This window comes from Lissotriton vulgaris, chromosome 2_2 (genome assembly GCF_964263255.1).
Source record: "Lissotriton vulgaris chromosome 2_2, aLisVul1.2, whole genome shotgun sequence".
Classification (NCBI taxonomy): Eukaryota; Metazoa; Chordata; class Amphibia; order Caudata; family Salamandridae; genus Lissotriton; species Lissotriton vulgaris.
Genome location: NC_141688.1, coordinates 124,953,731 through 124,974,545, shown reverse-complemented (window position 1 = coordinate 124,974,545; position 20,815 = coordinate 124,953,731). Strand labels below are relative to the sequence as shown.

The following is a 20,815-nucleotide window of genomic DNA, read 5'->3' as shown; positions in this document are numbered from 1 at the left end:
TGGTGGCAATATTTCCACAATCCTGAATATCCGTGAGCTTAAGTGGATGTTTTTCTTTAATTCTATACAATGAGGCCTCAATGAACATGATAGTTCATTTTCCCAGTTAACCACCTTACCTTGACACTATGTATAGTAATCAATCCGCTCTCACTGATATCTGTATACCTATAGCTATCACCCCTTTTTGGCAATTATTCTGACTTTTCCTCTCTACCATCATAATTCAAATGTGGGCAATAATTGAATGTATTCACTAGGTTTTACCGTCATGTGACAGGTACACCTGTGATCATTTTCTCTCGTTTGTAATCTCACACTAGTTCAGCACGCACGAGTAATGCAACGTATATATACCCCACAGACTGTGTATATTTATTATAATGCATTATGGCCTTTACCATCATGCGATAGGTACGCCATTACATACTGTGTTCTGCATGCATCGCCTCCTGTGGGAGGCTATTATAGATAAACCACTGTGCAGTTTATAAGTGGTGGCAACACAATATGGCCTTTACCATCATGAGATAGGTACGCCATTTGATCGGCACACATGACTTCTGATTTTAGACTATGATGTCTCTTATTTAACAATAATTGGCCCTTTGTATTATCACCTTGCAGCAGGCCGAGTCTTAACAATATTCCCAATTCCACCTCTGTCCGACTAACTCGCTATATCTATTAATCTTTATTGAGCCCTTCGTGATCTGTCCAAATTTTTAATTCAATTGTAATCGGCCCGAGGACCTCCTTTCTCCGAACCACTTTGAGTCTGTTCACTATTTTTACTCGCGGTCACGTGGTTGGTTTCCCGGGTTACGGACCAAATAGGAAGCGAGGCCTCCAGTCCTGACTATGCCGAGAAGACGCCGGTTATAATCTAAATCGGTAAGCCCGCTCGCCGCACTGCGACTCCTCCACTACGTATGCTTTTCCAATTAACCAGAACTGGAGCGCCACACTAACTCGCTGCTCCACTCTTTCGCTTCCCAGCGTATGACTCCTGATTTACACGGAGCTTCGTGACCTGACCCAGCCGAGAAGACACCGGTAATATTTCAAATCGGTAAGCCTGCTCGCCGCACGGCGACTCACCCACCACGAATGCTTTTTCGATTAACTAGAACCGGAGTACAACACTAACACGTTGCTCTCCCCTCTCGTTTCCCAGCGGACGACTCCCGATTTACACGGAGCCTCGCCATTCTATGGGGACGAACTTTACATGATTGTTACAATCCGGTAAGCCAGCGCTGCCTTGCTAACAATACCCTCCATTCATTAAGTCCTCCTTGCACAAGTATTAACCTAATCCCTCACTTATTCAGATACCTCGAGTGATTTCCAGTGCCCAACGTCCCCGGGCCAGTTTTCGATTCTTGCCAATACGCCAGTATTTACAAGCTAATTGTAAGTCCTTCCACCATTTAACTCCTTTGCATGTTCTTGATGTAACCATGTCCGCACTTGCGGACTATTTTCAAAATAATTCATACATTGTTTCGAATTCCCCGCAGGACGTCATGGTCTTCTCGCGGAGGTTTTCAATGTGATTATATAACAGAGTGCACCGATTAAATAGGTAGGCCCTCTAATGGTGTGTCCATTTGTTTTTTAATTATGTAACTACGGCATCTTTGTGAATAGGCAAGTAATTTATACCTATTATTGACATTAATAGGTGGCTAGTCCCCCTCATTGTCCTGATGAAGACCCCGCCGCAAGGGTTCCACTGATTCCTGCATTGTCTGGGGGTCGAAATTGCTACATATAATGTATTATTGTGGGGCATGTGTTTGATGAAATAATGCATTTGGATCAATGACCGTTTTGTACATTTATAATTGAATTTCAAATGTATCAGATACATTTCTGATTTTACTGTCACTACTCCCTACCTGCACTACCCTCACTTTATCACTTCCTCCTCACTCTTAGGGGCACTATTCAACCTTTTCAAATTAGTAACATTTGATACTATATCCTGTTTTGGTCTATAATGTGAATAAAACATTGTAGACTCATTAAGTGTTTCCTGACTTGATTTAATTTGCATAGAAGTATCTAATTTTCACTGGGACCCCTTCCCTCTTAGCATCTGAGCTACATTGCAGCCAATTCTCTCAAACGCCCTAAACACTTCTGTCAGGGAAGAATCAAACTGTAGACATCTATCTATTAGGTTAAAGTTAGTTCTGATGGTATCTTCCTCAAATTTTAACAGGTTTACGTGTCCCCAGTTTAGCCTACCTTTGTTGGGGTTAAAATAAATTGGGCGATTATTGCTGCATCCTTTTTTTAGTTGTAAATCAAAGTAAGCAATAATAGGGTAATGGTCACTCTCACAATTTGGCTCAACGTTAAAATCCTGGACCCAAGTAGTGAAGTGCATTGACATCAACATAAAGTCAGTCGAACAAGCTCTGCCTCCACCAGTGAAAGTTGGTTGATCCAAAGAAGGCTTGGAACCATGGTTATTTAAAAAACTTAGATCATTGGCCATAAGAACAGAGTTTAATGCATCGCCTTGTGGAGAATGAGTAAAATTAGGCAGGGGCTGCTTCTACATGTCTTCTAGCCCACACACACCCTGACAATTAAACTTGCAAATTGTGCCGTTTAAATCCCCCACCCATAAAAGACATAATGGTTGCCGTTTCAGGGTTGCTTTCGTAATTTCTACTGGCAAAGACTCAATGACTTGGCAATTCCTTTTATCAAAATATTATGGTACCAATTTACCAAAAATATTTTAACCATGGCAAGGACCGAGATAATTATCAATTGGAACCAAGGGAAAACAAGAAGTCACTAATCTCCCCAATAGTGGTGCTGTGTAAAATTTGCATGTTTTGCTTTCACATAATTGCGCAAAATTTTGTAAAAAACAAATTAAATAAAATTACATAAAATGCAGAGCTCTACATTTTAGCATAAAACACCCTCAGTTCCATTTTGGGCGCAATTATACATTTGGCGTAAACAAAATAGTGCAAAAAATAAGTCCTGCAATAGCTGCAATTTTGCCGTGAGTGGCGGGCAGTGGTTCCCAAACTGTGCGCTGCGGCGCCCTGGTGCGCCGTTATCAGTAGCCAGGGGCGCCGCTCCTTTGGGAATGAATCTGTCATGTTAGCCCATTTTCAGGGACGCAGTCTTCTCCTTCCTTTTCTGAGAGGATTAAAAGGACAATAGAGGAGGCTGAGGTGCGGGCCACGTGCAAGAGAAAGATGCTTCGTTTCTGCTGCATGAAGAGAATTCATCTACCCTAGTAACCGTAGTACGCGCGTAGTGCAACCTCTTGGCCTAAGCACAGAGGACGGGCTCTGAGCCTTTGGTTCCCACCTTTCCCTTTTTTTCTCTCCCCTTATCTTTTCCTTCTCGCTTCACTTCCCCCTCCCACTGTTTTTCTCCCCTTGCTGTCTTTTACTCTCGCCCCTTCACTCAATTTATCTCTTTTGTTTCTCTTTCAGTTCTCTCTTCATACACTTTTCTTTGCCCTCGTGTTTCTCTACCCCTGTCTTTCTTCTCCTTTTATAGTGCACCGATGGCCTTTTCCCCTTGGTGCCCCCTGCTAACTATAATTAGTTTTTAGTTCAGTTAAATGATCCACAGATATTCTTTTTTTTTTTTTAAATGACCCAATAGAATCCTGCAGATTACTAATAGCTGTACGTCAAAGCTGATACAACTATATTGTTCAGGTAAAAACAGGAATTTTCATTATCATCGAACTGCCCAGCACATGAAGCCAGCCTGAGAGTTTCTATGTTCGGTATTTGCATTTTAATTATCACATTTAAGAGCGGGAGGCTGACACTTTGGATAGAGCTGTTGCATGTAACCATGCAACAACTCCAAGCGCCTCATGTAATTTGGAACCTTTAGTCAATCTTAGCTCTTTAGCCATCATAACTTTGAATTTTGGTACTCATTGGTTTGTTTACTCTTATATTTATGTACATCTATCACTGAATTTAAGTTTAACTGCTGAACATAGCGTACCTTCTTTTTTTTAAAAATGATTTTTCTCTATTATGACGCCAGACATATTTTCTACAACTTGCCAGAAAATCAGTATCATACATATCATGACAGACCCAATCATCATCCTGTATACATAGGTTATATACATCTACAGCTGCACATACTGCCCCCCCCTCCTTCCCGGGTACATGTGGGCCCCATACCGCTCTTTACTCGGTGTGTCGGATCCCAAAGGTGTTCCCTGCCCAGATGAAGCCTCTTCCGTCTTTTATCTCACATTCCCCCTGCTCCCGGAAATCTCGCCATTTGGCCTAAATCTTTTCAAATTTTTTAGAGCAACCTCTGGCCTTGTATACGGTGGCCCGAGTGCACCAATCCATGTTGTGGGACACTGCGATCAGGCTGGGCGGTGTCCTCACTCCCCAAGAGCAGGTTGCCAATTAACACACTGAGCTAACTTTCTTAATGATGCATTTTTTCCTCCATGCCCACCTTTCATTGATGTTCTTACTTCACCATCACCCAGAGGCGCAACTAGAGCCAAATTTCGGAGGGGTGGAGGATAATGAAAAGGTGGGGTGGCTAATTCTTCCAGCAATAGGCAGAATGGAGATTCAGGGGCTCTAAGAAGTGGTGAAAATCTGGCGGGTAATAACATGACATGGCACAGTTAGCATTGTTATGAGAATGTAACGTACAAAACCCAAAATTAAAATAGGCAAGATTATGCCAGAAATTTAACCCAGGCCGACCCTGAAGGCATGTGACCTCCACAGAGTGGCTTGCCATCAAGCACTCCTCAAAGCGCGTGCAAGCAACAACCCCACCTGCCTTTCATCATAATATCCACGCCCCCCAAACCGTCGAAGCCCCCCCCCCCCCCCCCCCCCCGTCGAAAATCCTCCCGCACACACTCGCACACAAACACACACACGTGGTTTCCTGTGTCCGGAGGCCCCCGCCAGGCCGCATTCAGGTTGGTGTTGGTGCTGCTGCCATGAGGCCTGAGAACCCTATCTTCACCGCTGTGCTTCAAGCCTCTGCAGTAGTCTCACTCATTCATAGGTGGGCCGCGACGCAGACCTGCCTGTCTGTCACAGCGATCCTTGTGAGCCACGCAAGATGCTGGCCTAACCAGAAATTTGAACCCACTTGGTCTCCATGAGTCAGGTGCAGCGAGATCAGATGGATTGTCTCCGTTCGGGCATTAGCATATGCATCAGTCGAGACAGTGAGCCCTTCAAAGCTTTTCAGAGTGCCTCTCCAGTATCATCCATGAGCCAGTTGCTGTTAAGGGGATCATTGTGAGGAGGATTATGCCAGATAGCATGCCAGACCTGAAGAGTGCTATCACAGTGTGGCCATCTTCACAGCTGGCTCTCTGGCACTTTCCTGCTTCAGAAGATTTTTATGCGCTTCAAAGTACAGATCATATTCACGTCAACATCATTAACCTGTGCTCACAATTTGTCCAGATTTCTTTTAGTTAAGTTCGTGATTTTGATAAATCTTATAAGTTTCACATGAAGTTTACAGTACTTGGGTAAAGAAACCAAATAAGTAACTGAATTGCATTTTGTTAATTCTTACGTAAATAAAATTTATTTGTTTCACAAAGAAAAAACTATGCCCACAATCTCGCTCAATATGTTTTGCATTTACAGGGCGTGAATAAGACGTCTGCATCACTTTTAAAAGAAAACTCTATTTCTGAAAAAGTTATCAACAATGAAGAACATGCATCTCCGGTTTTAGAAGTAATACATCCTGAATCTCCCTCATCTGAATCAAACGTGTCACTAACTGAAATCCTACAAACAAAAAATCCAGCAGATGAACTGACAACCAACCTTCCTCCATCAAATGAACCCAAACCCCCTGCACGTAAACTAAAAGGTCATGCATCTGAGTTAAAGATTTCAGCATCTGCACCAAACTCTCCAGAACTTGAACTGAAAATGACTCAGCCAGTGCTGAAAGGGCCTGCATTAGAACAAACCGAACCAAAAGCACCTTTACGCAAAACAAAAGCTCCAGTTCTCGAGTCAAAGGTTTCAGCCTCGGAACTTAAAGAGAAAACCTCTGCCCCAAGTGAACTTAAAACGCCTGTGCCCGTAGTGAAAACTTCAATTCTTGAACCATCCATAACAGATCTATCACCAGAATTAAAAGGTTCTTTGCCACTACTCACAGCTCCAATGCCAAGACAAAAAGATTCAGAATCCGAGCCAGAACTTGAAGGCCATTTGCCACAACTGAAAGTTCAAATGCCAGACTCCAGATCAAAATCTGTGGCCTCTCAGCCAAGAACTACAGCTGCTGACCTAAAAATGGCTGAGCCTACATTAAGTAAAGACAAGCTAGACAACGTAAATAACGACCGTGCTGTTGACGTACTTGTATACATGGAGACAGAATCTGCTGAAAAAGAGAGCAGTGCACATATATCAAAAATCGAAGCGTCTGGAACCGTGAATGTGGATTACAGAGAAGCTGAGCATTTCCTTGACATATCTAAAATTGCATCTTCTAATTCATTGGGCAAGCCCATAGTGTGCATGGAATATTCCTCAGAGGCCAATCGACATTTAAAAAAGAATGATGGTGTGGAAGTCTTGGTAGGGGTAAAAGAAGAAAAAGTAGTGTTAGCACCCAGTATTGACATTATGGGAGACGTGACTGATCTGAAAACAAATGCATTAAGACCATTGTTAAAAGAATGTATCCCAAGCCAAGGTGCTGACTCGTCTGAGACGGTTGGATTTCCTGATGAAGTTGAAATGATTGAGGATATAAAAGATCAGCAGCCAAATGGTACTCTCACTGTATTCAGTAGGATTCTGATAGACGAGCACCAACTATCTTCACAAATTGATCTACCTACCATAAAGAACAAATCTTTATCGACCTCTCATGATAGTACATCATTGGGGATGATAGAGAATGCTTCTCAGGTTGGAACTGGAATAATTTCAGATTGTGCTGATGAAGAAACACACTCAGCCCTCATTGACACCGCGACTGAATCACATCTTCATCAGGATAGTGTAGCTAATTTGTTGCGTGATGTCAAGAAGGAGGTGGATACGAAAAGTTCAAGTGAGGTGGCCTCTACTGCAGAAAGAGATATTGGCATGGATTTGCTTTCAGAATGCAGCGTATTGCCTGAACAAGACCTTAATGTTGAAATGACTTTGCAAGTAGCTCAAGGAGACGTTAATAAACAAAAACAAGCTGTGATGCCACCTACCTTCACACACAAGAGTGACGAAAATGCTTTTAATATTAATTTGCTGTCACCAGATTCCTCTAAAACAAAAGACCTAGTATGTCCTACAGCAACAATACCATCTATTTCTCAAGGTACACAAGAAGTTGTTTTGGATAATTTCTCCACGGACCAAGAAAAACAGAATAGTGGGTTTGTGGCCTCCCTGAAAAATTCTTTACTTATGCTTTTGAATATCACAAAGAATGAGACTGATAAAAACAAGGTTGATCCAAAAGATACCGTTAAGGTAGATAAAGAAGAGAAAGATCATTGTACAAATAAAAAACTTTTTTTAGACATAAGTACTGGAAGCTCAAGTCCTGCAACAAGCACAATTGCAGAAACTGGTAAAATTGACACATGCATTCAAAAAGAAGAATCCTTGACTTCAAGTTCTACATCTGGCATTATGACACCAAGCTCAGACGAAGAAATGGTTCCAAATGTAGATGTCTTGCAGCAAAGACAATTTGCTGAAGTAATTGATAAAGAGTTATTTCCAGATGTCGAAATTTCTTGCATAGTTCCAGGAGCAATCACAACAGACGAAATGACCAACAAAGAACAGTTTTCAAGAATTACAGATATTTCATCCTCCAGGCAGCAGGCAGGGAAGGTGACTTTAGAATCTGAAGTAACATCTTTGTTGGTGCCTTCAATTGTAGTTGCTAATGTCCCTCATATGGAATTTGTACAAACTAATGATGTGTCTTCTGATTTACAACTAGATGCAATTGAAAAAGCTAAACCTGAAGATATTATTTCTATGATCCCGGCTGCAACACCACATGAGCTTGCTTTGGGTGCTCGTCGTAAAATATATGTTTCAAAGCCAAAGCAGTTGGAGGATGCAGATTCTAATAATTTGGACTCGACAGCTGGTCAAGGCACTACAAAGAGAGACAGTCCAACTGTGTCTCCAGGACTGTCTAGGAGAAATCAAGCATTGTTGCAGACTTCTTTGGCTTCTCAATCTCCACCTATGGAGAGACGTTCACCAGGTCTAGCAAGGAAAATGACAACCTTGGAAGTACCTAAAGTGTATGCTGAATCATCTGAGGGAAATTCTCCCGGGGGCAGCAAACTTGAAGAAAAAGATTCTTTTGCTGACATGAAGGAGGATTTAGGAGAACCTCAAAAAGCCAATGATCCTTTTAAAGGTAAGTTCATGATTTTGTGTCCATTGTGTGGAATAACCATGGTATTGGCTTTGTGTTGTTGTGCCACACCCCTTTTCATAACACAGAAAACATAATTTGCATGGACTCTACCATTTACAATGTTAATCATATTTCTACAATGTTAATAATATTTCTGCCTCTGACTCAACTTCTTCCAGGATAATGTGACTTCCTCTGTGTACACAAGGTAAAGGTAGTATCATTATTGGTAGCACTGGTATGTTTTCTCTGAATGGTCAGAATCCTGGCCACATGTAGTGGTGCCTTGCTACCATTTACATTCTGCCCCATTATGACTATAGGTTTCACTATGCTTTCTCTTCTTTACTGGGGGATCAGATATTTTTACACTGGTTGAAGTTGTAATGACCTAATTCATTTCTTTGTGCCACAAGATATTTTAGCTATATATAAAACTAAAATATAGCAAAATCTGTGTACTATTGGTTATATCTAGCTCATCTCTTGAAATATGCCTTTTGTGTGTGCTATCGACTAAAACAGGAAGGTATCATACTAAATTAAATTATACACCGTACCCATCGTATCACTTACAACACATGATTCACAGCAAAGACCAATCTTGCAATAAAAAATATTTTCGGTGAGCTTGGCCATTTTTTAGCCTTATGCAAGACTCTCAAACTAACTGATAGGAGTTGGACACCATGCTAAAACATCTTCCTCCTATGGAGAGGCATGGAAAATCCAAGGACAATTTTCGCTTGCCATCTTACTAAAGTGGAACAGCAAAACTGGAGTTGCAGGCAAAATTCCAATAATTTTGCAGAAGAATGATGTTGCTTGAAGGTTTTAATAATAGGCCCTCTCATTTCAACATCCCCTAAGCAGGTGACCTCGTCGCATTGCCCCCACCCATTTTGGCCATTTCCATCAACAAGGTCTTCAATTGGATTTCCCTGGTTTTTCCCAATTTCCCCCCTTTATCGGCTTACGTCTTTTCAGAGATGAGACATTTTATTAACCATTGCTTTAATTCTATTGATTAGTTGAAACAAAATTTCCCTAGGCGTGCATAAGTCTGCCTTATGTTGTATACCACCAGATTGGCAAAAGAGGTTACAGCAAGTAGTTTTCTGTGTTTCACCCCAGAGAGAGCTTATGTAGCTGCTGTGGCAATCTTCAATGAGTTTCTATCTGCCCTGTCAATTAAAAAAACACGAGTTTTATTTGTGGATACTTACTAAGCACACATAAAAACGTTAGGTACCTTGGGCTAAAGGAAGACATGGCTAACCTGTCTCAATATCATCGGGGGCTCGCACATTTGCAGTCGTTTGAGATCACTCCTTTGACCGAGGAAGCTGGGAAAAGGCAGGTTTTAGAAGCTTCCTAAACATTATCAGCGATGGTTCCTTCTTCAACTTTATCAGGAGCCTGTTCCAAAGTTAGAACATTGAGATAAAAGGTTGTCTTCGATCTCAATCTGTGTCTTGGGATATAAAAGGAAAATCGGTTGGAGAGATGATTTGTTCTCTTATCGCAAAATGTTTTGTGCATAATACTTGAACATTCAATTTCTATCCTTTGGCTAACGGCCAAACAGTTCAGTTTACCTAAAGCATGCATGATGGACTCATATTTCTTCATATTTAGAATCTTTCTGGCTGCAGCATTTTGGACCAATTCATTCAGGGATTTCATCTGTAAACCTACATATGTAAAGCTGCAGTAGCCCTACTTGGTGGGCACAGAAGGACTCATAATTTGTACTCTCTGCTGAAGATTAAAATGATAAATACTTCTTTTTATGCCTTCCTTTGGAAAAAGAGATCTTTTTTTTTTTTAATTACATTTTACAGTAAGTTGCCATACATGGAGACAAAAACGTTGCACATCCACATTTGCACTATAGCAGAACACATGTTACAATTCGCACATGAAAACACACAGTTGCAATCCGTTAAATCAAGAAGTAATCACAGGCTAGACTGTGCAAGGCAGGTGCGTCACGGCTCCCATACAGAACCGAGCATATGTGGACCATGGCCTGAGGCAATAAAAACAAACCCCCCATACAACAAAGCAAAAAGGAAACAAAAAATATAAAACAAACCCCGTTCCAATCCTAATGCAAGAATGAAAGACTGATCAATCCAGATACCATCCACATGTCTGAACATCGCTCCAGGTCTGCCCCATCGCCACTAAAAGGGTCCCTCCTCCGCCTGCGCCCCCCCCATCAGCCATCCCCTCTCAATCAAGGGCAATCTGTGCTCCCCTCGGCATGTGCAAGCAAATATAGGCGCAGTGACTCCCAGATGTCTTTCGGCCTGGACCACAAGGGTAATTCTTCCGCATACACACTTAGGCTGTCTCTACAATGCACCAAGTCGGCCGGCCAGTCCTTCAGACCCGGGCGCCTACCCCTCCCCATGCCATCGCTACCCTCCTCGCAGCCATGAGCAGCGCCAATCGTACCAACCCGCCATTCACTCCCTTAATGTGTTGCACACAACATAGAAGGCACACCAGTGGCGTACAGGGGAGATCCACCGCAACCATTTCACACAAGCTACTCACTACTGCCTCCCAGAAGTCAGCCACAGGTCGGCAGTTCCACGCCAGGTGCATAAAATGAGCATCATCCTGACCACACCTGTCACATCTCGCCGTCTCCCGCAAGCCATATTTATACAGACGTGCCGGGGTGTGATACACTTGGTGTAAAAATTTGAAATGGATAATTCTAAGGTTGCCATTTGCACTCAGCGGCCCAGTCAGTCCGCACACATGCCGCCAATTGTCTTCTGAGATATCAGTATCCAGACACGCATTCCACTTGGTCCAACTTTTGTCTTCACCTACCACTGATTCATCCTTAATTATCTTATATAATTTGGACAGTAGGCGTTTGTTATTAGGCATTGTGAGAACCGCCTGTAGCGAATTCAGAACTGGAGGCTCCTCAGTAAAGGTGACGTAGTGTACCCTGGCCGCACCTCTCAGACGATGAACCGCGAAACGGAACAGGAGCGACTGATTCCGAATGTGGCCAAGGTCCCCCTGCTCTAGGAAGGTGCCATTTGGGTAGACATCTCTAAAATGGGTTATTCCCACCTCTCTTAGCACTCTCATAGACGGGCCTTCTCTTGTGACTGATAGCTGCCCATGCCATGCAAGTCTGGTGCATATAATGGTAACTTCTGCGCCAACTGCCCTATACGCTGCCACGCCAAGACCGTGGCATCTATTTAGTTGATCTCCGATTTAGGGGTACCTCGCGAGCTGTGAGTAACAACACTGTGCAACGGAACCGGAGCAGCATCCCCCTCCTCCACCGCGACATGTGGTGTAAAAGCGTGTGGCCTGTACCAGTAGTACAGGTATTGAGCCTGTGCGCTCAGATAATATACATAAAAATCCGGAGCCGCAAAGCCACCATCGCTATACCTCCTGGTGAGTATGGACCACTGAACTCTCACCCCTTTACCTCCCCACACCAGTCGGAGCAAATGTCCCCGAAGTGTCTTGAAGAAGGGCAGATTAAGCACTATAGGCATGTTTACAAATAGATACAGAAACCGGGGCAGCACTACCATTTTGATGAGGGCTATGCGATCTGCCAGCGACAGCGGTAATAGCAACCAACCCTCAATCGTGCACTCTAAGTTTGCGCAGCAGGCCCTACCATAATTCTCCCTGACGACAACCACCGGATCCCGGTGCACCCACACTCCCAAGTATTTGACAGGGTTTGCCGACCATACCAGTGGGTACTCAAGATCAGGGCATCTGGTCCCCTCCGTGAGTGGGATTATAAACGAAATCGAGACGGCTCGCGCACTAACAACACCATATCATCGGCATATAGGGAGACCGAGACCGGGGGTGGCGAAAATTCAGCGCTGTCTCCCTGTGGCGTTGTCGTATTACATATGCGAGCGGTTCCAGAACAATCGCGCACAGCATGGGCGAAAGGGGCAGCCCTGTCGAGTGCCTCACGTTACACTCAGTGGCTCGGACGTTAAAGCCACCTACCCTCACCCTGGCCGACGGCGCCGTGTACAGCACCGTTATCCATTGGAGGAAAAGAGGGGGAATCCCATACGGTTCAGCACGTAGTGCATATATCGCCATTCCACAGGGTCAAACGCTTTGGCAGCGTCAAGCAACACCACCGCGGCCTCCAGCGTGGGTTCAAGCACATGGAACTTGTGCGAGGTGGACCGCTCAGGCACGAAGCCCGATTGATCCGGCAAAACCAGACCATGCATTAGGGGCTGCAATTTGGTAGCGATCATTTTCGCTCGGATCTTTGCGTCGATGTTGATCAGTGACAACGGGCGATAGGAATCGCAACACTCCGGGGGCTTATCTTTTTTAAGCAATGTGACGGTGAGTGCTTCCCGAAGGGACGGGGGAGCATCCCGACCTCGTGTGCCTCTGCATAAACCTACTGGATATGTGGTGCGAGAAGGTCAGCGTACTTTTTATAGAACTCAACCGGAAGCCCGTCTGGGCCCGGCGCCTTACCATTAGCTAACGCCGCTATCGCTAGCTTGACATCCTGCTCATCAATGGGGAGACACAAGTATTCATGCTGCGCGTCTGACAGCCATGCACACGCGATGCCATCCAGATACTCATCCAGGTCCTCCGTGGGCGGCGTGCTCCGCATGCCCGTTATGGCCTCCGGGGAGCAATGCACCTCGCCCATGTCGTCTACTCTCCTGTCTACCCGGCTCTGTTCCGACCTCGCTTTTATCTTGAACGCCAGCGTCCTGCCTGGCCTGCCCGCTTCTCCATAACGACAGGCCGCGTGCCTACGCGATACATATTTCATCTCTGCCTCCGCTTGCTCACCATGTTCCACAACTAACTCCTTGATTTTGGCCAATGTAGCCAGGTCCGGCCGGCGAGCATACTCTTGCTCCAGCTCACGTAGCTCTGACTCCAAGGTCTGCAGTCGCGACCTGATATCACGAAGGATACCCGCAGCCGTACCGATACAGGTCCCCCTGATGGTGACCTTGAAGGCCTCCCACAGCGTCGCTGCCGGATCAACCGTGCCTTTATTTAGCACGAAGTACTGCACTATGGCGTCATGCACAGTTTTGTCATAGATTGGGTCCAGAAGCGCCTCGGCTTGCAACCGTCATGTGAAGGGGCGACGCACTCCAGCCGGATTCCTCAATAGTAGATGCACTGGATTATGGTCCGACAATGTGCGGGCCAACGGCGCCACCTCGATCACCCACTCCAGCAATTCCTCCCCCACCAACCAGTAGTCCAATCTCGACCAGCTGCCATGCACTGGTGTTGCATGTGTGCCCTCTTGTCTGTCCGGGTTCCTCACTTTCCACACATCCTGCAATCCAAACTCCTCCATAACTCGCAATATGCTCGCAGGGACCTTAGGGGTGCGGTGCGTTCCCGGATTTGACTTGTCTAACTGCGCATTTAGGTAGGTATTTAAGTCTCCGCCCCAAACTACAGGCGCAACAGGCCATCTCCTCAATTGGTCACAGATGCGGGTCACACACGCCAGATCGTCCATTATAGGGCCGTACATGTTCACAAACACCATAAGCGTGCCACACAACTTCCCACACCCCATCGCACAACGTCCTTCACCATCCGCATACGTGTGTAGCATTTAAAAATCAACCCCCCTTTTGATCAGAATCAACACTCCCCGCGCATAAGAGGAATAAGATGCAGCAAACTGAAAGGCGGCCCATCGGCCAAGCGCCCCACATATCGTGCTCGAGGCCAAATGCGTCTCCTGCAAGAGAGCCACCTGTATGCCATGCCTGGTCAGGTGCACCACCACCTGACGCCCTTTCTTGGGGGAGTTAAAACCACGCACATTCCAAGTTAACATAGCCCAATCAGTAGACATTGTGTATGCTAAGGAATAACAGTGCTAGATAGCAACAGAGGGGCACAAGAAACACGCTCCATTGACGCTTTAGCAGTTCATGCGATGAGTGCCACAGGCACTTTCTTACATAGGTAAGATTGATCATTATTTGGAAAAACCAAAAACATACAATAACTTCAAAAACGTTCCCCACCTCTACCCACCTCCCACTGCAACCTCCCAATCAGGTCGAGACCATCCCCCCTCCGCCCCTCTCTGAGCAACAACTTTGCGGGTAATACCCATTGGGGGAAGAGGTACAGCCGCGCATACTCGCACCGAAGTGCGATTGCCGGAATCAGTCTTGTTCCAGCGCCCCTAAGGCTCCTGCTATAATAACACAGTGAAATCACACTCCCCTGTCCTGGATCCCAAGGAGAGTAACAACTATACATCAGCGCCATACCCTCCTATCCTCATAAGTCGACTAGAGTGACAACTCCCAAAGCGGGCTATAACAAAGTTAGACTGTCAATATTACAAACTTGAGATAGAAGTCCAATATTGCAATTAGCATTCTTTCAGTCAGCCTCTTCCAGACCCGACTCCTGCCTCTCTGGCGCTGTCCGCTGCTCGCGCTGCCTGCCGTTACATATGTGTTTGTGAATTTCAATGCCGATTTGGCGTCCGTGAAGAAATGAGCCTGTTCGTCATGAGTCACCTTCAATTTCGCGGGGTACAGCATGGCATAAGGCACGCCGACTCCCGGAGTAACTTTTTCACTGGGACGAACTCACGCCACGCTGATTGGACAGCCGGGGTGTAATCACGGAAAAAGGATAGAGTGTCGCCCTTGTATGTCACTGGTGCCTTCGCCCTGGCCTCCCGCAAGATCGAGTCTCAATCCGCGTAGTTGAGAATACTGGCAATGATCGGCCGCGGCGGCGCACCGGGCTTCGGTCTGGGCCCCAGCGACCTGTGAGCCCTCTCAACTATCATCACGCTGGACAAGGCGGGCCCAAACAGTTCACGAAGCATACCATCAATAAAAGGCTCCATCTTAGCAATCGGCGTGGAATCCGATGGGCCAAGAATCCCCAATTATTGCACCTAGACCACGCTTCTAAATCTTCATTTTTCGCACTTATCACCTCTAAGATCTTCTCCATTTGTTTCTCAAGTTGTGTGCGTGCCTCATCCTGCGAGTCATGTCCATCCGACACTCTGTTTTCCAGGACATCGAGCCGCTTCTCATGCTTATCTACCTTCTTCTTCACTATATCCAGCCCTGTCGCTAGGGCATCTATTTTGCTGTCAATGGACTTCATCCCTGCACGCAGTTCAAGGAGGATCGTGCGGTTATCGTCCTCAGCATTCTCCTGCGCGGATAAGGCCCCCCCTGTCTCGTTCTGCCCTGGCGTTTCCTCCTTGAGTTGTGTCTGTCGCTTGGCCTCAAAGGCCAATTTGGCCTGCCTGGGCTCCGTCTTGCCCATAGCCCCTGTAACCACAAGCTGGTGGCAAGCGCCGTCAATTCCGAGGGACCACGTATCACTAAGCATCACAGTCAATCGCGAAGCAGACCTCTCCCAGCAGCTATGTAGGCTGTGGCGCCGTTTTCACCACCACGTGGCCGCAAAGGTCTCCGGAATCCCCACTGCCGCCCCCTCAGCATCAGTCAGCTACTGTCATCGGAGCGAGAAGGCCTCTCAGCACCAGCAGGCTCCTTCTGCGTGCTCCCACCGATAGTGCTCACAGTGCTCCCCCAGCCCCCCCACCACCCGACGCCCCCGCAAGGCCTCGCCCCAGCTACCCACTCGCCCCCGGTCTGTCGTAGCCCCGGGGGGCACCGTGTAGCAGCTTTCGGACAACGCCCCACAGCAGCCCCGGGCAGCCCGGAGACCGACAGGGCACCACGAGGAGCGCCGCTCCAGCCCTGGTCCGCTAAGACCCACCGCGCAGGTCCCACAGGGCGCAACCGTCCCCCCGTGCAAGGCCCGCACAGCCGGCCCCAGCAGCCCGGTCTTACACAGCGCCCTCACTTACCGGCGGTTGCCCCGCGGCGCTGCTCCTCCGCTCCACTCCAGCTCCAACCGAGCCTCAGGCCTCCGACCGCACCCCACGCTGGCCGGTCACCTCCGCCTCCGCAGTCCCTCAAGGTCGAGTGTCGTCGGGGGGCACCCTGCAGCCAATGCGGTCCTTCAAAAGTTTCCCCGCCTTGCAGATCGTTCTGTAGCCAGCGCAGGGCAGCCGAGCCGAGCCACCACCTCCACCGCACTGCAATTTCGCTCGCCGCAGCCTCAGTCTCTCCCTACTGCACCCATCGCGGTTCCGCCATTTTGTCCTTCACCACTCGGCCAGCAGACATCAGGATTTCAGGGCGGAGGCGCGGCTCACAACACTCCCGCTCCACCACAACTCATGCCCGCTCTCTCCCTGGTTCCACAGGTGTAATTTCAAGCCATAGATGGAGGCTGAAAGGATGGTAATTGCCCAGTGATAGATTCCGGTAGGCGGAGCTCCCTTACGAGGCAGCCATTCCACGTAGCGCCGTAGCCACACCCCCCCCCCCCCCGGAAAAAGAGATCTTTACCACAGATTACTTAGTCTTTCATTGTGAGGCAAGAATCACTTTAAACCCCCAAATTCTTCATACAAGGTGTCCAGGTAGTATATCGAAAGGACATTGGAGACAAGTTCCACACCCACAAGGTTATGATGATTATGCTCCGCACAACTTTCCACCAGAAGGTCACGGAAGTTATTGTGATTAGTCCTCAGAATTTAGGTATCATCATAGAAAACCACCCTTAACGAAGGTCCCTGTCCTTTCTTTAACTACCCTGCAATAATGATGGAGACATTCCTGAACTATATACTAAAGCCACAGCTTCCTCAATGTTACCATGTTCCAAAGCGTTGTACCTGCTGCTGCCCCAGTGACAACAAATGCAGCAGACTAGGCTTTGTTACCTCTTCTTCTATAAGCACCCAGGGCGTCTCAAACACCTCAAACTGTCACTCCTTCTACAGATAACTTGGCAAATGATAATTAGTAGAATATTGATAGAGAATACTTATCTGGAACTGCAACTGGACCGTCACCAAATTGGCCTCCGCCGACTCCCACGCTGATGGCCCTACCACCACCATGTCGGTTGCTCCATCACGGTATTTGGCAACGGTGCAGAGGGTTGGCTGGGGGGGCCGAGCCGGGCCGGCTGGGCTCCGACGCATCCACTACTGGCCAAGCACCTCCTGGTGCCGCCTGTCACCTCTTCTCTTGGCGCCATGGGGTCCTTGGTGTTATAGACCACTCTTGACGTCTCTTGACCCCTGGATTGCGGGAGAAATATTGGAAACGTGCCGCACTAGAATCGCGGGTCTGTGCTTGTGCCCATGCCGGATGGCGTGTATTGCCTCATATTAGGAGTTGGACGGGTAACTCTAACTGAAGTAAAAGCTAAGTGCGGGCTGGGGCAGTGGCCTTCATAGCATCCGCACCCACTTTGGCCACCCGGTCACGTTGGTTACTTCGGCTTACTGAGACACAGTAAGACTCGTTACAGCCATCCGTCACCATTTGACTTCAGTCAAGTACTGGCAGCCACGGCGCCACTAAACAATATTGCGGAGAGAGCCAAAGACAGTTAGACTAAGCCAGTTGGAGACAGTCAGAGAGGGGTGCTGCAAAGTGTTTCATTAGATATCAGCAATAAGGAACCAGCGACCAGGGCACTGTGGCGTTAAGCTCAACTTTAACAATATCAGCAATAAATTAATCCACCCACTGACCAACCAACATTTCAGATAGCGACAGCAGAGGTATCCGAACAGTGGTAAGCAGTGCCAAAGGGAGTGAAAGGAGGTTGGTTGGAGGCGGAGTAAGCTGCAATTGCCACTGTCGTTAGGAGGAGGCTGAGTGTGTGCCCAGGCGGGGTGGCAGAAGCGCCCCAACTAGGTTGGGGTACAGCTTGCTGCCTTGCTGTGTGTGCCCTGTTTGATAGCATCTCCCCCATCCCTTCCAGTCCCATCCCTTGTAGTTACAACCCCCTTGGTCAGAACGTGAGAACGCGATAACCCTCTCCCTAAAGTAAGAGACCCCAAGCACACCGAAAGCAAAATCAGCCGAAACAGCTACAGAGTTTTGCTAGCTAACCCACTGTCCAAAGTCAAACCATCACTGCCTATCACGACTGCCCGGAAAATCCATAATTCTAGGCAGTGCAATGAGGTCAGGCAGGATAAGGAAGAACCCGCCACAACCAACAAAATGGAATTGTAAGCCTAAACCACATTCCAAAGGAGCCAATCCCCCCAGGGCGGTTCAATAAAATCATTACAAAACCAAGGAGCCACACTTATATCACCCATGTATTCAATCTTCGTATCACTGAACCCGACTGGGAGATTTACCTTCCTAAAGACCCAAGGGCAGCTATTAACTCAACGTCGGAAAAGGTAAACAGCCTCTTAAAACCTTTGACACCATACAAATCAGCCCCCATGCAGACGGAGGACAAAAAAGACAACGCGCCACACAATACGATGACAACAGTCATGAATATTGCCCCACACACAACCTGGAGCCAAGAACCTGTGAAGGTGACTGAACGTACTGAACAGGAGGTTAAAAAATAATACTGTTGGAGTAACAATATACAACTCATCCAAGCACTAGTACACACAAAAACAGAATCACATTTTAAGGATGAAGCTTCAACACATAGTGATAGCACAACCGCCATCCCGGCAACGGGGAACACTGATCAAGACGCCATCACACCATTCTGCCAAAACAGTTTGAGGCAATCAGTGCCAACGCATGTTCACTCGTACACCAATCAGGACTCAAGGGACAGGATGGAGGTAAGACCCGTCAAAATACTGAACGCCATCAACAAAGCCAAAAAACCTAAAAACCTAAAAAACACTCTACACGAGGCAACACTCAAAGCAAGACAGTAAAAATGAAGACACTTACAATACAGATGAATTCAGTGACTCCTGGATGGGGTCCCAATCAATACTGAACAACACAGGGATACTTCAGGCTATAAGTACAACATCCAAACCTTCAAAACAAGCTTGTAAAATATCAATCCCTCAATCAGGAGAACAGTTAATAACAGAGGAAACATCAAGTAACCCAGCACAGGCAAAAGTCGGTCCCTCAAAATCAAATAAACAATATACATAGAACAAATACATAGTAACAAATCAATTGATCAAGTCATGAAATTTGAGGAAGAAACCAAGTCCCAGTATACAAAGTCATTTTGGTCAACTCACTGCAAGGAAAGGGACTGTCCGATAGGAGTCTAGCAGAAGAAAACCGATGGAAAAAATTGACACAACTACCAGCAGATAAACAGCAAACAATAAACGATATATCCAGCTCATCTGATCGCTCAGGAAAAGAAACCTCCGACCTAATAATCAAAACTCATGACAAAAAAGTAATCAGCGAACAGTGTACCAACATGGACAAGGTAGGAGACAAAAATAGTACTGGCCACTCACCCAGTAACGCTATGGAGTGGAACCAGCAGGTACATTATAACATCACTGAGCACCTAATGGAGCTGAAACAAGAATAAGAATTTATTGAACGCAATCGCTGAATACATCTCTGGCATAAACACCAAGCTTGATTCTATGATGCGTCAACTACCATCCATCAACAAAAATACAAAAGGCACACGACTACAAGCTCTTACTTGTGATTGCTGTCCGACCCGGGAAAAACTAAGAGACTTACCAACAATATTAACAAGTATTCTTCATGAATGCAAACAGGCAACTCGTCCCCCAGAAATACGCAAAACAAATGGCAAAATGCCACCTAGTGGGGAAAGCAGTTTACAAAAGAATGAACAGGAAAGCCATCCGCCAGAAGGAAAGAAGACAAAGGTAGTGACATCAAGTGATGATTTATCGATTGTAGATTCTCCCGCGCCACACCTGTCACTTAGATCGGTGTCTCACAATATCAAGAGATTCAACAACCATTCAAAAATGCAAATCAAATATTTAACCCCCCCCGCACCCTCCCCCCCACCTGTTTTAACATAAAGACAAAAAAGGGCCAGGAAAGCGAGAAATTGTCTACACATAAACAAAACATCAAAAATACAGCTCAAGGCCAACTACCCAATATTCAATATCAAAGATGGTACAGATCGGTCACTAGTAACCATAGGGCAGCATCAAGAATTCAAAGAGGAAGACGAGGTAGGCTACTCAGATAAGTCGGGTACAACTGAATCATCAGATGCATTGCAATTGGATTCACCAGTCCCAAACAGCCCAGACTTGATTAACCCAAGCTTTGAGAGTAGTGGCCTTCTGTCAACCAGACAAAACACGCAAGAATTTAAAACTGGGGTGAGAAGAGCGGAATGCCCAGCAGACATGGCAAACAAAACAAAAAACCCTAAAGGATCAGTACACCTCCAGCGGCAATTGATCACAAGAATGGATAGCGACCATAATCCCCTAATCTTGAAATTGGGCCTGCCTAATACCGGCAGGGGTAGTGTTCTACTT

The 20,815-nt window shown here is 46.4% G+C and overlaps 1 protein-coding gene across 2 annotated transcripts in view; it reads left to right on the top strand.

Annotated features, from left to right (window-relative positions):
• The window catches only part of ALPK3 (alpha kinase 3), a 1,258,466-nt gene that overhangs the window by 682,043 nt on the left and 555,608 nt on the right, over positions 1 to 20,815 (top strand). For both annotated transcript variants that reach the window (XM_086959428.1, XM_086959429.1), the window contains one exon: positions 5,655 to 8,421. In XM_086959428.1, the coding sequence (XP_086815554.1) occupies positions 5,655 to 8,421 (2,767 nt within the window). The remainder of the gene's footprint in view (positions 1 to 5,654; positions 8,422 to 20,815) is intronic.